General features: G+C 42.1%; 1 protein-coding gene across 2 annotated transcripts in view; it reads left to right on the top strand.

Annotated features, from left to right (window-relative positions):
• Positions 1-16,925, top strand: part of LOC142651696 (serpin B3-like) — a 47,791-nt gene extending 30,866 nt beyond the window's left edge. Inside the window, exons 1-8 of one of the 2 annotated variants that reach the window (XM_075826703.1) lie at positions 6,974-7,027; positions 8,505-8,689; positions 10,509-10,547; positions 11,295-11,414; positions 12,252-12,369; positions 14,836-14,978; positions 15,340-15,492; positions 16,421-16,925. In XM_075826703.1, coding sequence (XP_075682818.1) covers positions 8,522-8,689; positions 10,509-10,547; positions 11,295-11,414; positions 12,252-12,369; positions 14,836-14,978; positions 15,340-15,492; positions 16,421-16,822 — 1,143 coding nt within the window. In that variant the 5' untranslated portion in view covers positions 6,974-7,027; positions 8,505-8,521 and the 3' untranslated portion in view covers positions 16,823-16,925. Of the gene's footprint in view, positions 1-6,973; positions 7,028-8,504; positions 8,690-10,508; positions 10,548-11,294; positions 11,415-12,251; positions 12,370-14,835; positions 14,979-15,339; positions 15,493-16,420 lie in introns of those variants that run through there. The other variant, XM_075826704.1, reaches the window with a different exon arrangement.
• Positions 16,926-17,747: the final 822 nt, after the last annotated feature.

Genomic DNA, 17,747 nt, shown 5'->3' with positions numbered 1-17,747 from the left:
CCGCTTCTGTTTAATGATTCTGGTTCATTGCTTTGGAAATACACTATATAAACAAAAGTATTGGGACACACCTCTTAATCATTGAATTCAGGTGTTTCATTTAGTCCCATTGCCACAGATGTATAAAATCAAGCACCTAGGTATGCAGTCACCTTTACAAACATTTGTGAAAAAATGGGTCATTCTAAAGAGCTCAGTGAATTCGAGCATTGTACTGTAACAGGATGCCACTGTTGGAACCACCGCAACTCAGCCACAATGTGGCAGACATCGTAAAGTTACAGAGCAGGGTCGCCGAGTGCTGAGATGCATAATGGATAAAAGTCGCCAACACTCTGCTGACCTAATAACTGAAGAGTTCAAAACTTCCTCTGGCATCAACATCAGTACAAAAACTGTGAGCCGGGAGCTTCATCGCATGGGTTTCCAAGCTTCGGATGCAGTGGTGTAATGAACGCCGCCACTGGACTTTGGAGCAGTGGAAACGTGTTCTGTGGAGGGACGTATCATGCTTCTCTATCTGGCAGTTTGATGGACGAGTCAGGATTTGGCGAATGCCAGGAGAACATTACCTGTCTGACTGCATTGTGCCAACTAATTCCAGTAAAGGGAAATATTAATGCTTCAGCATAACAAGACATTTTGGACAATTGTATGCTTCTCTATGTGGGAACAGTTTTGAGGAGGTCCTTTTCTGTTCCAGCATGACTGTGCCCCAGTGTACAAAGCAAGGTGCATAAATGTATGGTTAGGTGAGTTTGCTGTGGAAGAATTTGACTGGCCCACACAGAGCCCTGACCGCAACCCTATCAAATACCTTTGGGGTGAACTAGAAAGGAGATTGCGAGCCAGGTACTCTCATCCAAAATCCCTAAGACTCTACCCTCCCCCCCCCGCCACCATTTTAGCCCAAGCCAAATCCAATAGTGACACAGCAAGTCCACGCTCTGGTCTCGAGGCATGACCGTAACCGTGGATTTTCTGAAAGTGTGATGACAATAACCCCATAGTGAGCAAGCATTTATTTTTTTTAGTTTTTTTCATCGCCACATTTTAAGAGCGATCAATTTTTATTTTTACGTTGACATAGCTGTATAAGGACTTTTTTTGCGGGATTAGTTGTATTTTTTTAATGCCACCATTTTGGGCTATATATAATTTTTTTATTAACTTTTATTAACTTTTTTGAGGAGGGAATAGAAAAAAACAGATATTCTGCCATTGTTATATGCGGTTTAAATTTACGCCATTCACCGTGCAGTGTAAATATCACATTATCTTTATTCTATGGGTCGGTAGGATTGCGACGATACCACATATGTATAGGTTATTTAGGTTTTACTACTTTTGCACAATAAAAACACTTTTTACTAAACTAAAATTATTTGTTTTTGCATCATCGCATTCCAAGAGCCGTAACTTTTGTATTTTTCCGTCACTTTAGTGATATGTGGGCTTATTTATGCGAGACGAGACGTAGTTTTTCTTGGTACTTTTTAAAGTAAATGGGACTTATTAATTAACTTTTATCACTTTTATGGTGGGCAATGTAAAAAAAGCAATTCCGCCATCGTTTTTTGCAGTCGCGGTGTTACCATATATGTGTACTTTTAGTTCTTTTTTTTACTAAATAAAACCACATTTTAATGGAAAACATGGTTTTATTTATTTATTTATTTTTTCAATTCTTTTATTTTCCATTTTCCACAACACAAGACACGATAGTGCAAACATCTGCAGCACAATAAGTGCAAAAAGAACAGTAACGTACATCTGATACAGTAATTGAAACGGACGACCTATGCATCCTGAACCCGCAGCCATGCACAAAGGTCCGTGGGTAGACATATCAAGGAGAGAGAGAAAAGCAACAGAGGAGGTGAGACAGAGAGGGGAAAGGGAGGGAAGAGAACTAAGAATGCCCCCTATACCTCAGGATTATATTCATGAAGCCACAATGTTCCCGAACTCAACAGAAGATTTGAATCTGACCCAGTGATACCAAGTTTTGAGGAATTTAGCATGGGTCCCTCTCATGGATGCCATGAGATCCTCCATTCTCATAATCTCCTGGATCTTACCGAACCACATACCAATCGATGGAGGGTAAGTTTGTCTCCACAGCGCAGGAATACACGCTCTAGCTGCGTTCACCAGGTGGCGAAACACAGAGCGTTGGTACATAGATAATGGAGCCTCGCACAGATGGAGCAGGAAAAAGGCCGGCGTCCGCATGAGGAGGATATCCGTGAATTTGGAGGAGATGCGCCACACCTCCGACCAGAAATCTGTCGGCAGCGGGCACTCCCAGAAGATATGTAAAATCGTGCCCACCTGGTCTCCACATCTCCAACACAGCGGTGAGACCGCAGGAATCATTGCATGCAATCTGGAAGGCACTCTATACCATCGCGATAAGATCTTAAATCCCGCCTCCTGAAACCTGCTAGCCATGGAGGATTTATGTGTCATTGGGAACAAACGGTCCTTATGTTCTGCTGTAAATGTTAGGCCCAAGTCGCTCTCCCAGCTGAGCAGGTAGGAAGGTGTAGGAAGATTGGAAGGGGAAATCAGTAGGGTATATAGTCTGGACAGAGAGTGGCGCAACATGCCCGTACCTGTGCAAAGGAGCTCAAAAGGGGAACTATCCCGCGCATATTCTGTAGGGTCAGGCAAGGAAATGAGAAAATGTCTCAGTTGAGTGATCTGTCAAGAGGTAAAAGGAAGGGGGTCTGTCAGAGGCGCTAACTGTGGGCCAGTCATCCAAGTCTCCCCTTGTATGGAATGAGCAGCATGTCCCTTACCTGCCCGCAACCAGCGCCTGAATGGACCCCTTTCTCGCCCGGAGGGAATGCGTGATTGCCCAGGACTGGAAAGAGGAGGGGAGGGAGATGGGGAGATTTCTTTCCGGAGGAAGAGCCGGGACGCAACCGAATATCTTTGCCCAACCAAGGCAGAGGCTGGAAAGGGACTGCCAGAAAGGTCTGTTCCATCGACACCCACTGTTTAACCTCCGTGTGCCTGAACCAATCCAGAATCCGTGACAGTTGTGAGGCCTGGTGTTATAAGACAAAGTCCAAAAGACCCACCCCGCCCTCACACCTAGCACGGAAAAGCATGGAGAGGGCTATACGGGCTGGTTTCCCCACCCATATGAATCTATGGAGTAAGGACAACAGGTCTTGAAGGAATGTGCGGAAATATGAATTGACAGGGCCTGGAAGAGGTACAAGATCCGTGGCAGGATATTCATTTTAAAAATTGCACACCTGCCGAACCAAGTAAAGGTGCCCGTCGTCCAGGAATCCAAATCGCTCTTTTCCCGTTGAAGGAGGGGAGGGTAGTTAACTGCATAAAGGCTAAATAAATCCCAGAAGAGCTGGAGCCCCAGATATTTGAGTGAGTCTCTAGCCCATTTAAAGGAGAAGGACTCAGACAGATCTTTCACCAGAGACTGTGGCAACGAGACATTGAGAGCCTCCGACTTCTAATAGTTAATTTTGAAGTTGGACAATTTCGAGTATCTACTCATCTCTGCCATGAGATTGGGCAAGGAGATCCTGGGTGCTGTGAGAAAGAAAAGCAGGTCATCCGCATATGCCGCGACCTTATGGGACCCTCCTCCTAGCAATACACCCGCTATATCTGGTTTGGAGCGAACCTGACACAGGAAGGGCTCCAGGCACAAACTGAAAATTAAGGGGGACAAGGGACAACCTTGCCTTGTGCCGTTAGAGATAGCGAGTGGGGAGGAAAAAGTACCATTGACCTTAACCCGGGCCGAGGGGGAGGAGTAGAGGCTCGAAATCCATTGCATCATGTGAGTGCCCAGCCCAATATGCCGCAAGGTGGCCAGCATAAAGTCCCATTTGACCCTGTCGAAGGCCTTCTCCGTATCGGTGGACAGCAAAAGCGTGGGCAGAGCCGAGGAAGCCGCATGGTATATCAAGTTAATTGCCCTTGTGGTATTATCCCGAGCTTCCCTAAGAGGCATGAAGCCCACCTGATTGTAATGGATCACATTATGGAGGAGGGGGGTAATCCTATGGGACAGAATCTTCGCAAACAGTTTTAGATCCATGTTTAGCAAAGAGATGGGGCGATAGTTTTGACATATGGATGGATCCTTCCCCTCCTTGGGTATCACCGTAATGTAGGCTCTCAGCGTGTACAGAGGGAGGGAGCGCCCCACAGTAAGTGAGTTGAAGGCATGCAGGAAATCGGGTGAGAGCAGGTCTGAGCAGACCTTATAGTATTGTAAAGGCAGGCCATCAGGACCCGGCGCCTTCCCTGCTGGCGAGTCCTTCAAAGCCTGTGACCACTCCTCCGGGGAAATAGGCTCCTCCAGAACAGCAATAGCCTCCTGGGGGAGACATTTCATCCCTGAGGACCGAAGGTAGGCCTCTATCTGCTCCAGTTGGCTCCCCCCATCCGAAGATGGAGAGGCCCGAGGAAGATTATAAAGGGAATGGTAATAGGCCCGGAAGGCCTCCGAGATGCCATGGGGAGGGTGCATACGCCTATTGCTGGAAGACTGGATATGGGGGACATAGGTACGTAATCTTATTTTCCTACGTGCTCGCGCCAGGGTATTACCAGGTTTGTTACTAAATTCATAGAAATGCCGTCTGCATTTAGCTAGGGAGGCCCTAGCCTTGGAAAGGCAGAGGGAACGAACCTGAACTCGCAGCTGCCCAAGCTCCGCCCCCACCACCCAGTCCAAGGAGGCCTTATGGGACTGTTCCGATAGATGTATGCGAGACAAGAGATCCAGCAAGTGTGCAATTCGCACCTTTTTAAGTTTAGAACCTATACGGATGAAAGAACGCGGATCACACACTTATGCGCCTCCCAAATACAAAGCGGGTCAACCTCCGGGGAAACATTTGTGGCAAAATACTCCAGGAGATCCCTGCGAATGTCCGATACCACCGTTGAGTCCTACAGGAGCGATTCGTTCAAGCGCCACTGCCAGGAGCGAGGGTGGGCCGCTGGGAGTGAGAGGGAAAGAGTGGTGAGAGCATGATCCGAGAAGGTAATATCATCTATGGAGGCTGAGGAGAGGTCGGACAGATGGAAGTGGCGTAGGAATAAATAATCTAGTCTGGAGTATGTGTTATGAGGGACCGAAAAGAAAGTATAGTCTTTTGTCGATGGGTGCAGGAGCCGCCACGCATCGACCAATTGGTGCTTGTGCAACAACCGACGTATACGACAGTGAGCTGACCTGGGTAAAGTTGAGTGCCCGCGCGAAGAGTCCAATGTGGGATCCAAGGGGACATTCAAATCCCCCCCAGTATTAGAGTGCCTTCCAGGAAGCCATCCAACTCCACCAAAACCCTCTCCAGGAAGGCAACCTGACCAGTGTTAGGGAGATAATATGAAGCCAGTGTGAACAATGTGTTAGCCAACCTATCTTTCACGAAGAGATACCTTCCCGCTCCATCCGCACGAGTCTCCACATGCTCCCAAGGGAGATCAGGATGGAGACCCCTTTGGTCTTGGAATCAGGTGACGCACTATGATACCCCTCCGTATAATGGGAGTCCGTCAACTTCGGTATGCTATCAGCCTGATAATGGGTTTCCTGAAGAAACGCCACTTGTGCCTTCTTCTTCCAGAGGAGACGGAGAATGGAGGACCTCTTTTCCGGGATATTCAGACTCAGTGCATTCAGGGAGACAATGGTTAAGTTAGACATATTGGGAGAGAAAGGAGAGACAGAGAGGGGAAGGAAAGAGGAGAGCGAGAGAAAAATTATTTTTTTACTATAATCTTTGTCCATGCTAGGCCCACGGCTGCAATGGCACCCCATCAGGTGCCTGCAATCGCAATTGTGGGCCGCCGATGGGTGACAGAGGGAGCTCCCTCTCTCTGTAAATGTCTTAAATGCCGCGGTCACTATTGACTGCAGCATTTAAGGGCTAAACAGTTGAGATCTAAGTAGACATTGATTACCGTTAGAGAAGGAGCCTGGCTGTCATTAGACAGCCGGGCACCCACTCCAACATGCCCGTGCACGACTTAGACTAGGCTGCTGTGAAAAGGCGGCGGCCTAGCCTAAGGCCCCTTAGTGACCGCCATGAAAAGGCGTATTGGTGGTCACTAAGGGGTTAAGATCTGCATTATGTTCTGTTGATCACAAATTTCTTTAAAAAAGTTGAGCTTTTCATGCATTGACGTGAATAGGGAAAAACACAAAACTAAAAAACTAAAAGCAAGAACATCTTTGTTTGTCTTTCTTGTCATTAATTCATAAAGTAACTGATGTGGTTTTTATCAAGTTCTACTGAGGTCATATTTCGCATGCAATGTACAGTCACACATTGTCTATCTTTAACCTCAATAAATAAATAAATAAATAAATAGTTACTTATAAATCTAATACTTTTTTTTTGAGCACTTTAGACAGTGGGCAAAAACTACACTTGATGCAAGCAGAAATTTCCTCTACCCCATTGAAGCAAATATTTTATTGGTTCACATTAAAATCCCAATGGAAAACTTTGTTTAGGATTCTATTTCTAGATGTTTTTTTGCACTAGTTATACTTTTTATAAGGGACCACCGAGTTAACCCTTTTTTTAAATTTATTTACCAAATGTAAATTTTAATAGGTTTTTACTTTCCTACATTTTTACACTTATTATTTAGCTCAGGATTTTTTTCTTTTAGATGCTCATTTGGTTTGTTGAGAATGTAGGAAACCTGCTCAGCCTGTCAGACAAATGCATAAAGGATTTTTTTCCGGCTTTGCCTTTTCTAATGATAGATAAATAGAAAGATAATGTTTATTAACAAAGACATTTAAAGCCTTCAACTTAAAAGTGAATAAGTGCTTCAAAATGTGTCAACAGAGCTATGGCAAACAATGTACCATTCAGTTACTCGCTACACAAACATTGGATTATATGGCACATTGCCAGTGGGTACAGACAAAGTATAAAAGTCAGCACATTTTAAATGCTTTACCAGTCAGTTGAGATCTAGCAAGGATACAGTGAGACTGTTTAACAAATCAGGCAAGGTAATATGACTTACATTTACTTCCATATACTTTCTATATATATATCTCCTACTCACTATAGTACTTTTTACTTGCATCGTACATGAGGTAAGTGAAATTCTTCAGAGAATTTTTAACTAATGTATTCCAGTGTACTGTTTAAATGTGTTCTAAATTATTTAGAAAAACTCTGGGCGTCATGGATAGATTCCCCTGGACTAGCGTCTAGGAAGTTGACCAGATACAGATTAGGCCTTATTTGAACAGTATGATGATATGATATATTATTGCTGTTATTCCGGTGTGGGAGGGGATGAGTAGGGTGCCTGCTATTTCTACCTATTTTGTAGACAGGGTTTTGGAAGAGTTTCTTTGTATGCATATACCTCTTTGATGCTTATTGCTGTGCGATGTTTGGCCTTGATTGTACTCGAATTTTAGGTGACATTGCCTACTGCTAACGTTATGTTTCTCTTCGATGCCTATGATGTTCAAACCTTGTATTATGGTACACACTGTTTTGTATGTGGGTGGGAGGGGGGGGGTGAGATGAGGGTGTTGGGACAAGAAGGAAAATATCTGTTATTTTTGTTTTTGAAAAATTCAATAAAAATATTTTATTGAAAAAAAATTGTGTTCTAAACTATATAGTTAGATATTAATAACACATAAAAAATGTTTTACTTTCGCTTCTGACTTAAAAATCCACCTTTTTCACTAACCCATGAAATAGCTTTTTATATATTCTAACCTTTTGCACCTCTCAAACTACCAGATAAGCAATAAGAAAGTAATCTAGCCCTAATTGAACATAACAGTGGTTTTCAAGACTGCTTAAAGAGGCTCTGTCACTAGATTATTAGTGCCCTATCTCCTACATAATCTGATCGGCGCTGTAATGTAGATAACAACAGTAGTTTTTATTTTGAAAAACAATCAGTTTTGAGCAAGTTATGAGCAATTTTAGATTTAAGCTAATTCGTTTCTTAATGACTAATTGGGCGTGATTTTACTTTTGACCAAGTGGGCGTTGTAAAGAGAAGTGTATGACGCTGACCAATCAGCGTCATACACTTCTCATTGTTCCAGCCCATTGTTACAGCGTGATTGTGCAGTGAAAGAAGCTGGGCTGGAACAATGAGAAGTGTATGACGCTGATTGGTCACAGATTGGTCAGCATCACACACTTCTCTTTACAACGCCCAATTGGTCAAAAGTAAAAACACGCCCAGTTGGTCATTAAGAAACTAATTAGCATATATCTAAAATTGCTCCTAACTTGCTCAAAAATGATTGTTTTTCAAAATAAAAAAACACTGTTGTTATCTACATTACAGTGCCGATCAGATTATGTAGGAGATAGGACACTTATAATCTGGTGACAGAGCCTCTTTAAGAGGTAGAAGCCAAAAAATAAAAAATAAATAATGGTGTAGGTTTCTCAGTAATTTGGCATTTTCAAGTGTGAACAGTAATTGAATGTATTTCTTTTTTATAGGATCCACCGTAAACATCATGGATGCCTCTAGTAAAGCAGTTTTCAGCTTCTCGTATGACCTATTGAAAGAAATCCTGAAAACTGAAAAAAACAAAAACATATTTTACTCACCCGTGAGCATTTCTATAGTGTTGGAGATGGTTATGAGAGGATCAGATGGAAATACTAAGTCCCAAATGGAAAAGGTACCATTGTTCTGCAATTAATACTTATTTTAAAAGGCTAAAATGTAAAGGGATATTCCAGTTCTAATTATCTGTTGATATATCACTCAGATACAGTATATTAGAGCGTAATATTGGGGCAGAAGCAATTGGTAAAGTAGTTAAAGGAGTTGTCTCATCACAGACAACCATTTTTAATATGAGAGCCACTGCGTCAATAAACGAGGGTCCGGAGATCCTTGCAGCACCACTGAAATGAATAGGTTTTGTAGAGAATTAGACTGTGTGATATTGTCACGGTCTGTGGGTATGTGGACCCACTAGGCCGCACTGCCCTAGCGGGGAGGCAGCTGGCCAAACAACAGAGCACGCAAGCAATACAAAGTCCAGCACAAGGTTACCTGAATAGTCCAGACAGTGGCAGATGACAGCAGGTGCAGTAGGTTGCGCAAGACATTGCGGATGACAACAGGAGCAGCAGGACATGACTCCAATCACTAACAGGCTAAGGAACAATAACACAGCATGGGATACAGGTAGCAGGGCACGGGAACAACGAGAACAGGGTAATCACTAAGGAACCATTTGCAAAGACTAACTTGGGAATACTAAAAACGCTCAGGCAATGAGCAAAGGGGCAGGACCCTTCTTCTAGTCCAGGGTGATCATGGGATAATTAATGATGATTCCCATGTGCACGCACTGGCCCTTAAAGGCCGGGCACGAGCGTGCGCGCGCACCCTACGGGACACAGCGAACCGGATCGGAAGTGAGCGTCTCCTGGGGAGGAGATGCGGGCCAGCGCTCACAGATCCATGGCTGTGGCCGCAGGGGGGTGAGTAATGCCGCCGGTTCATGGCCATGGACGCTATACAGATATATTGCAAATATGAGGTATGGAAATCTTCAAGTAATGCAGAAAGGTATTCAGAGTTTTGTTTTGTGAATCATGGGGTCATAGCTTATAGACCTTCACCAATGTTATATTCTATAATGTGTCATGGTAGAACATTTTCATTGCCCATATGTTATATGGTAACATGAGAATTTTACAAGACGCAATAACCTATCATTGTATTGAAAAGAAACAGGGCTGAATTCAACCTGGTTACTTACCCAGTACCTAACTAAAAAGGGAAGTCTTTGTCAAAGGTGCTTAAGGAACACAAAGTTCTCAATATAACATATAAAGACCTTGCTTTACCTATTTGTTGTGTTTCTAAATACTTTGTGTTTCCAGTTTCTTTATCTTTGATGAGTACATAGATAAGTCACAGACCGGCAGTGAACCCACTTGGTTAATAACGGGTTGGCATAGGATAGACTAAGAAACTGAGTCCAAGCTATTATCCTGTTCTTACCCTTAACATCCTCCCAGAGGTATGGACGTTCCCACAGGGAATTCCCAGGTTGCTATCCCAGAAAAGTCAAATTTAGCAAACATTGACATGTAAACAGGCACGAGATGTGTAGCACAGATACAAGGAAAGTCATGCATATGCCAAAGTCAGAGCAGGAAGAGTTCTTGCAGGACAGGTAACAAGACACAGGGTCAGTGCAGACAGCTCAGAGAAGTGAGATCAGAAAACAAGTTGAGTCTAAACCATAGTCGTAGCAGACAAACACCATAGCAGAGTACCGGCACCTATAGGACCTATTTCTCAGGCATAGGGAAAGTCTCAAGGAGTTTTAAATACCCCTTTTAAAACCATTACTGCACAATTACATACAATGATATTCAGATACAGTAGCAAGCATGTCTGTGCAGTTTCATGGTCACTAGGCTTTCAAGACTAGGATATCCTATATTATTCATGCTAAATTGTCTTTTCTATTGCAGGTCCTTCATGTTCCAAAACCTTGTTCAAGCGCAACAAAGGTATATATTAACCAAACGTAATCATGTCTTGCACATAACAGAAGTGATGTCTACCTATTATAAAAATATTCCTGTGTACTTCAGGATCTGGGTATTTCTGTTAGTCCAATGTTTAGAGTTGTATCATATCTGGGCCATGTATACAGCATAGGTGGAAAAAGTCTGAAGGACTCCCTAAGTATTAAATTCTAATAGAAAATTTGTTTTTTTTGTAAGAGTTTCCCCTCAATTAAACATTTATAGGCATAAAGGTGTAGAGAAACTTGCACACTTCTATAAAAATTATTATAAATAAAAGAAGTGCTCTGTAAGGCCAATATCTTCTTTAGAAATAAGGAGTAAATAGATGACGGAGGGCACAACAACAGAATAAAAATTGGGTTCTCCTCATGGTGCACATCCTCTACTCTACGTTTTGCGATTCCATCTATATCTGCAGTATAAATTATCTTGGCATCAAGAATTAGCACTTGGGCAAAGTGCTGTCCAGGTAGCAAATATTGCTGTTCTGCTAGATATAGCACCCAAGATCTGCTCTCAGAGACTAAATTAATGTAAGATATATAACAAAATGTGAGCTCATCCACTGCTCACTCCAACAAGCTAAAATTATCGTGCATAAATATAGCCTCTTCCCACATTACCCAACATTTCTTTTTCATGATTTCATGACTTCTACAATCTGGCATTTACATCTGAAATCTTCTGCCCATGCGTTAAATATTACTTATAGTATGTGCATTATAGGACAGTGAAGAAGGACTCCAACCAGACATTAAGGAACTTCTGTCAAACCAGACAGGCAAAAAGTATGAACTCAAGATCGTGAATGGACTTTTTGGAGAAAAGACGTTTACAGTTCTAGATGTAAGTTACAAATTTGAAGTTTGTTATTTTTTTTCTACTGTACTTTTCCATTTATTTTACGCGTTCTCAAATGTTTTCTTCTTAAGGATTTAATGTATTTTGTTAGCATTACCTATGTATAGGAAGTCAAAGGTAACCAAAATTTTCTAGTTCAAATTCATTTTATTTCTGGCTAGAGAAAAGTATGCAAAACTTTGTTAGAGTACTTCTTATTTGGTTTAAAAAGGTGCTGTCATGTATGTTTTTGTCCTTTTATTCCCCTTAAAATAACAATTCTGGGAAAAAAAATTCTTAGTACTCTGCCATTCCTCAGATTATTTAACACGTTCGGCGTATTGGCCAGAAAAGCTCCTTGCATATACATCAAGTGTAGCCATGTGCCCCATTCCCCTGACGGACCCCAAAAGTTTGTGACCTTTTTGTCTTTGTCAAGGTGGTATGTTCCGACATACCATTTCTTTATTTTTTTGCTGCATAGAAAAGCACAGCAGACTGCGCTTTCCTATACAGTGCACCACTGTAAGAAAATGTTTACCGCATGGTACTTAACATTGTATATGACTATACAGTGGCATATGTTGCAGGTAAACATATAACTCTGATGTATAGCCCCAATGCAATGTGAACAGAGCCTCATTTATACATTTCCATTAAGAACAACTGAGGAACAGCACAACGCAGAGTTCTAAAAAAAAAAAAAGAAGGTGCTTCTTAATCGTTATTTAATGGAGAATACACAAATTTACAAAAATAGTCAGTCAGGACAGATGAAAGGTCCTATTCAATGAGCAAATGCAGTCTTACCTCACCTTGAAAATATTGAATTGTTTATTTCAGCAATATGTAAAGCGTATAAAAAATGAGTTCAATGCAGATCTCCAGACTGTTGACTTCCAGCATAATGCAGAAGCAGAAAGAAAGAAAATAAATGAATGGATAAAATCTATAACAAATGGTAAATAATTTTTCATTATGTTCCATAATTTACTTTATTCAGCAAAATTTGTGTTCATATTTCATTATTTATAAATTATGACAGTATATTTTATGAGCCACAACTGAAACTACTCTTGTATCATAGGGAATGCCTTTATATGTAATTCCCTAATATATATTCATACCACCCAACTTTCAAGTATTGTAAATAGGGACAACTCCTGCTACGCCACTGCAATTTTTTTTAACGTTAAGGAACGGCTTTAACCCTGCCCAGCCCCCACCCATACACACCCAGTTCACCCCACAATGGCCCAATAGTGCCCCCCACACAGAATAATTTCCCCATAGTGTATTCCCCTGTAATGCCGCCACACAGAGTATAATGCCCCATATTGCCCCACACATATTGCCCCCATAGTGCCCACCAGTTTAAAGCACCCATAGGGCCTCCCCTCCACACACACACACACACAGACAGACACACAGACACACACACAGACACACACACGCACACACACACAGTATAATGCCCCCATACAGTGCAATGCCTCTCCACTCAGTATAGTGCCCCCATAATATAGTGCCCCAATAGTGCCCCCACACACAGTATAATGTCCCCACACACAGTAAAATGCCCCCCCCCCACACTGTAAAATGACCCAAACAGTGTCAAGCCCCGATAGGTGCCCCATACAATGTAATGCCCCTATAGCTGCCCCACATACATTATAATGCCCCCATAGCTCCCACCCAGTATAATGCCCCCATAGCTTCCTCCAACACCGTACAATGCCCCCATAGTGCTCCCACACAGTACAATGCCCCTCATAGTACTCCCACACAGTACAATCCCCTTAAGCTGCTCCCATGCAGTATAATGCCCCCATAGCTGCCCCACACAGTATAATGCCCAAGTAACTTCCCCCCACCCAGTATAATGCCCCCATAGCTTCCCCTGCCACCAAGTATGCTTCCATAGTGCCCCCACACAGTACAATGCCCCATAGCTGCCCCCATGCAGTGTAATGCCCCCATAGCTACCCCCACACAGTACAATGCCCCGATAGCTGCCTACCACATCCAAGATAATACGCCCATAGCTGCCCCATGCAGTATAATGTCCATAGCTGCCCACATATCCAGTATAATGCCCCTATAGCTGCCCCCATGCAGTTTAATGCGTCTATAGCTGCCCTCATGCAATATAATGCCCTCATAGCTGCCCTTACGCAGTATAATGTCCCCATAGCTGCCCACTATGTCCAGTATAATGCCCCCCACATTCAGTATAATGCCCCCATAGTGCCTTATAAAGGTAATTAAATAAATACTCACCTATACCTCTTCCCACTATGAGTGTAGTGTAGCGGATCCCTCCGCATTGTGTGTGGCTTGGTGCAGGCAGGCATGATGACGTCACTGCATTGTGCCTGACTCGGTCAAGCCGCACCTGGCTGCCTTACAGTTTGATTCAACTGTATCTGCATCCTGAGGACGCAGATATAATTGAAACCGGGACATGCCACCAGCTGCTCGGAACAGCAAGACACCTCACGGAATCCGGAACTGTCCCGCTGGATCCGGGATGGTTGGGAGGTATGTACATCTATTATCTGTATCAATCTCTTATGAGCAAAGTAATCTGAAGATAGATTATAAAAATTGCAGGAATTTAAGCTGCTGTCCTAGAGCCAGTGTTCAGATTCAAGATTCCTATATTCTGATGATGTTCTTGCAGATCAATAACAAGGACTCATCACTGCCATGATCTGTTATTGGACTGCTCTTATTCATTAAAGGAGCATCTATGATCATAGAAGTATTAGGGTATCAAGTTATATTTGTGCAGTCCCCTGATATACAAGTATAATTTTATCTCCAGTTCCACAAGTGTCAACCTACAGAGATGACCTGTCACTTCTCCTGACATGTCTGTTTTAGTAAATACCTATTTACCCCATGAAATAACAATGCTGGAGCATCTTTCCTTAGAATTCGGCACTGTGCCATTCCTCTATTATTCCTCCTAGAAATTTATGAATGAATTGACAACTGGGTGTAACCATTCCCATTGTCAAAAGGGTTATTTCCTACACAATCTGGCACTTTCAGCACTGATTGGACAGTGTAGGGACACAACACCAACTGGTAACACCCAGTATTCAATGTATTCAGAACTTTTTAGGAAGAATAACAGAGGAGCGTCACAACATGAGGTTCGGAGAAAAGATGCTGCAGTATTGTTAAAATATGTTATAGGTAATAAAAGTATTTACTAGAACAGACATGACAGAAGAGCTGACAGATTCTCCTTAACTAATAGAGAAGGTCCCAATTAGAAGACCAGAATAATGACAGAGTCCCTACAAAGCATAACCCTTGTAGAGTATAACTGAATCAAAGTCAAATAACATTAATTCATCAAACAACTGCCAGTTTTTGCTCATATTTGTTACTTTTTGTGTCTGTTTTGTCATGCTAGGTAAAATTATTGACTTGTATGCTAAAGGATCACTTGATGCATCATCCGTTTTGGCCTTGGTAAATGCAATTTACTTTAAGGGGCAGTGGGCAAAAAAGTTCCATCCAGAAAATACAAAAGAAGGAACTTTCCACATGACTAAGGTAATCTGCTACATCTATAGTGTGTGTGTGTGTGTGTGTGTGTGTGTGTGTGTGTGTGTGTGTGTGTGATCCACCTGTAAACGATCACATCTAAGTTCATAACTTAGATGTGATCGATTGCAGGTGGATCCTGCAAGACAGGTCCGGGGGACTGACGGATTCAGTGCAAAACGAGCGACACAGCTGTTCCGTATAGAGAATACAGAACAGCTGTATCTCCAAAAGTAAAACTAATTTTTAATAAAAACTATATACAAAGTTGCACTAATCACACTGATTGCTCTATATATTAGAGAAAAAAAATGCCATCAAAGGTGTCCATAGCCTTTAAGCTTGAATTTGTATGTTTTGCTTCTACCAGAATGAAAAGAAGACGATTCAGATGATGTCTATGAGTGGAAAGTTCAAATTTGCTGCCCTAACAGAGATAAAATGCAAGGTTCTACATCTTCCATATGAAGAAGACATCAGTATGATCATACTGTTGCCTGATGAAATTGATGGAGTAAATGAGGTAATGCTAAATATATATTTTTTAAATTAACAAACGAGGGACATGCGATATATAGGGTCACTCTATAAGGGCATATTGACATTATGGACATTATAGACTATATTAGAACAGTAGAGCATTAAGTGAGTTTGTAAGTCAGTCCTATAAATCTAAGAAGAGTTGCCAAAAATAACGGCCGTGTAGTGTACAATAAAAATGTAATACCATTCCGCAAATATCATCTAGGACTCCAATTTCTCATGATACAAATTCAATACATTATCGTGACATGGTAGCAAAACCCTGAGCAGGCTGCAATTCACATCACAAACACTGGGAGGCCACACACTGTACTCCAAAGGCTTTTTATACATTTATTCTACTTGGTCTCCTTTAATAAGCAACAAAACATGCATATATAAATTCTACGTGGGACACATAATTCTGCATAGAAGCTGTATTCACAAAAACATAGGATTTCTTTAATCAGTGATTATTTGCAAAGTTGGGTAATTTTTCATTATATTCACTGGAGAAATTTAAAAAAATGATTCAAAAACAGACATAGTTTTTAAAGGGCTTATCTCACAGAGACAACCCCTGTCCTTATGCCAAATTGGGACATATGGGCACTATAGAGGGTGACCATCCTCTATGAGCCAAAATGGTGATCCATTCTACAAGAGAGCCTTTTTCTCTGGCGGACTCGAGGCGTCCATTTATTAAATATATGGCCTTTCATCTGCATGGCCATCATGCAATACTACATTTCCCCTGCAGTGGCCACTACAGTAGATATGTATGGCAGGCTGCGGGTTCCCCGGGCAAAATTAGCTGCTCAAATCTGAAAGGGGTCATCTCTAATGAGACAATCCTTTTAAGGCCAGAGCTGAGGCCAAGTTCATTTTTATTTACACTGTTTCTTATTTTTATTTTTTTGCTTTTTTAGCTCCTGTCAAAGGCGACGCCTGACTTACTGACCAGCTGGGTGCAAACAAAAAACTTACGAGAGACAGAGATTGATATGAAGATCCCTAAATTCAAGATGGAAGCAAGCTATCAGCTTCTGTCAATGCTAAAGAAATTGGGAATGACTGATCTGTTCCAAACAAATGCTGATTTATCCGGAATATCTAAAACAAAGGGTTTAGTTGTGTCAAGTGTAGCCCACAAAGCGTTTATAGAGGTGAATGAAGAGGGTACTGAGGCAGCTGCTGCCACCGGAGTTGGAATAAGTGTTACTAGTTTACCTGTACGGGTACCATTCATTGCAGATCATCCCTTCATCTTTTACTTAGTAAAGAAATCAAATTCGCTTGTCTTATTTCAAGGAGCACTTTTCTCTCCATGAATACTGTATGTGTCATCCCCACTATGAAAAAAAGTCTTAGAAACTCTACTGGATGTCTATGTAACTACTAAGCTCAATACAATAAAGTGTACATAAAAATTGTCATTTGCGTTTCATTGAATACCGCTGTAATGCAAATTCATTGTACACTTCTACTACACGTGCAAACAGGGCTGTACAAGTTGGGGTCTAGTTGTGGTGGTCTTAACTAGTAGTTGGGCTATGTTATGGGGACTACTTACCTCTATGTACACCGCTGCATGCATAAATTATATTATGATAGACTATACTAGAAAATAGGGGTTATTGGTATTTAGAAGTCATAAGAAAAACTAGATGATACTAATATTAGATGATATGGGAATGAGGGCTGAGTGTCCCCTAATGTGTTACATCAGCCCACCGACCTATAGTCATTATAACGCTCTTGTTCTATTTCGAATACTTTAATGATCGCCTATATAGTAATGAACTGCTTTTGGGATTCACAATTATGACAGACCGTGTATTTCAGTTAGTGAGCGTGTAAATTATACTGGCACTGTATAAAAAAATGGCCAAAAATAGCCCGTGTTAACATACCTGTAATGACCGGGGGGTAGGGAAACGGACAAGTGAGCCCTAATCTACCCGCCACTCTGTCCCTGCCTACTTGCAACGACCCGCCCTAGGCGACGGGGTACAACTGGGCGGCGGTCCCTGCACTCAGTAAGTGCACGACAAACACGACAAACATACAAGGGAATACAAGCAAGGGAAAGGGGCAGTTGCCCACGGCAACACCGTGAGCAACCAGAGTGGTGAATGAGCCGAGTCAAGCCAGGAGTGTGCGAGGTACCAAACGAAGAGCAGAAGAGTAGTCAGTAAGCCAGGGTCTGTATGGAGCAGGAACAAAATAGAAGGAGCTGTAGCTGGGCCAGGAAAC

The sequence above is a fragment of the Rhinoderma darwinii genome, chromosome 5 (assembly GCF_050947455.1).
Source record: "Rhinoderma darwinii isolate aRhiDar2 chromosome 5, aRhiDar2.hap1, whole genome shotgun sequence".
In the NCBI taxonomy this organism is placed as follows: domain Eukaryota; kingdom Metazoa; phylum Chordata; class Amphibia; order Anura; family Rhinodermatidae; genus Rhinoderma; species Rhinoderma darwinii.
This window is presented reverse-complemented; position numbering and strand designations above follow the sequence as displayed.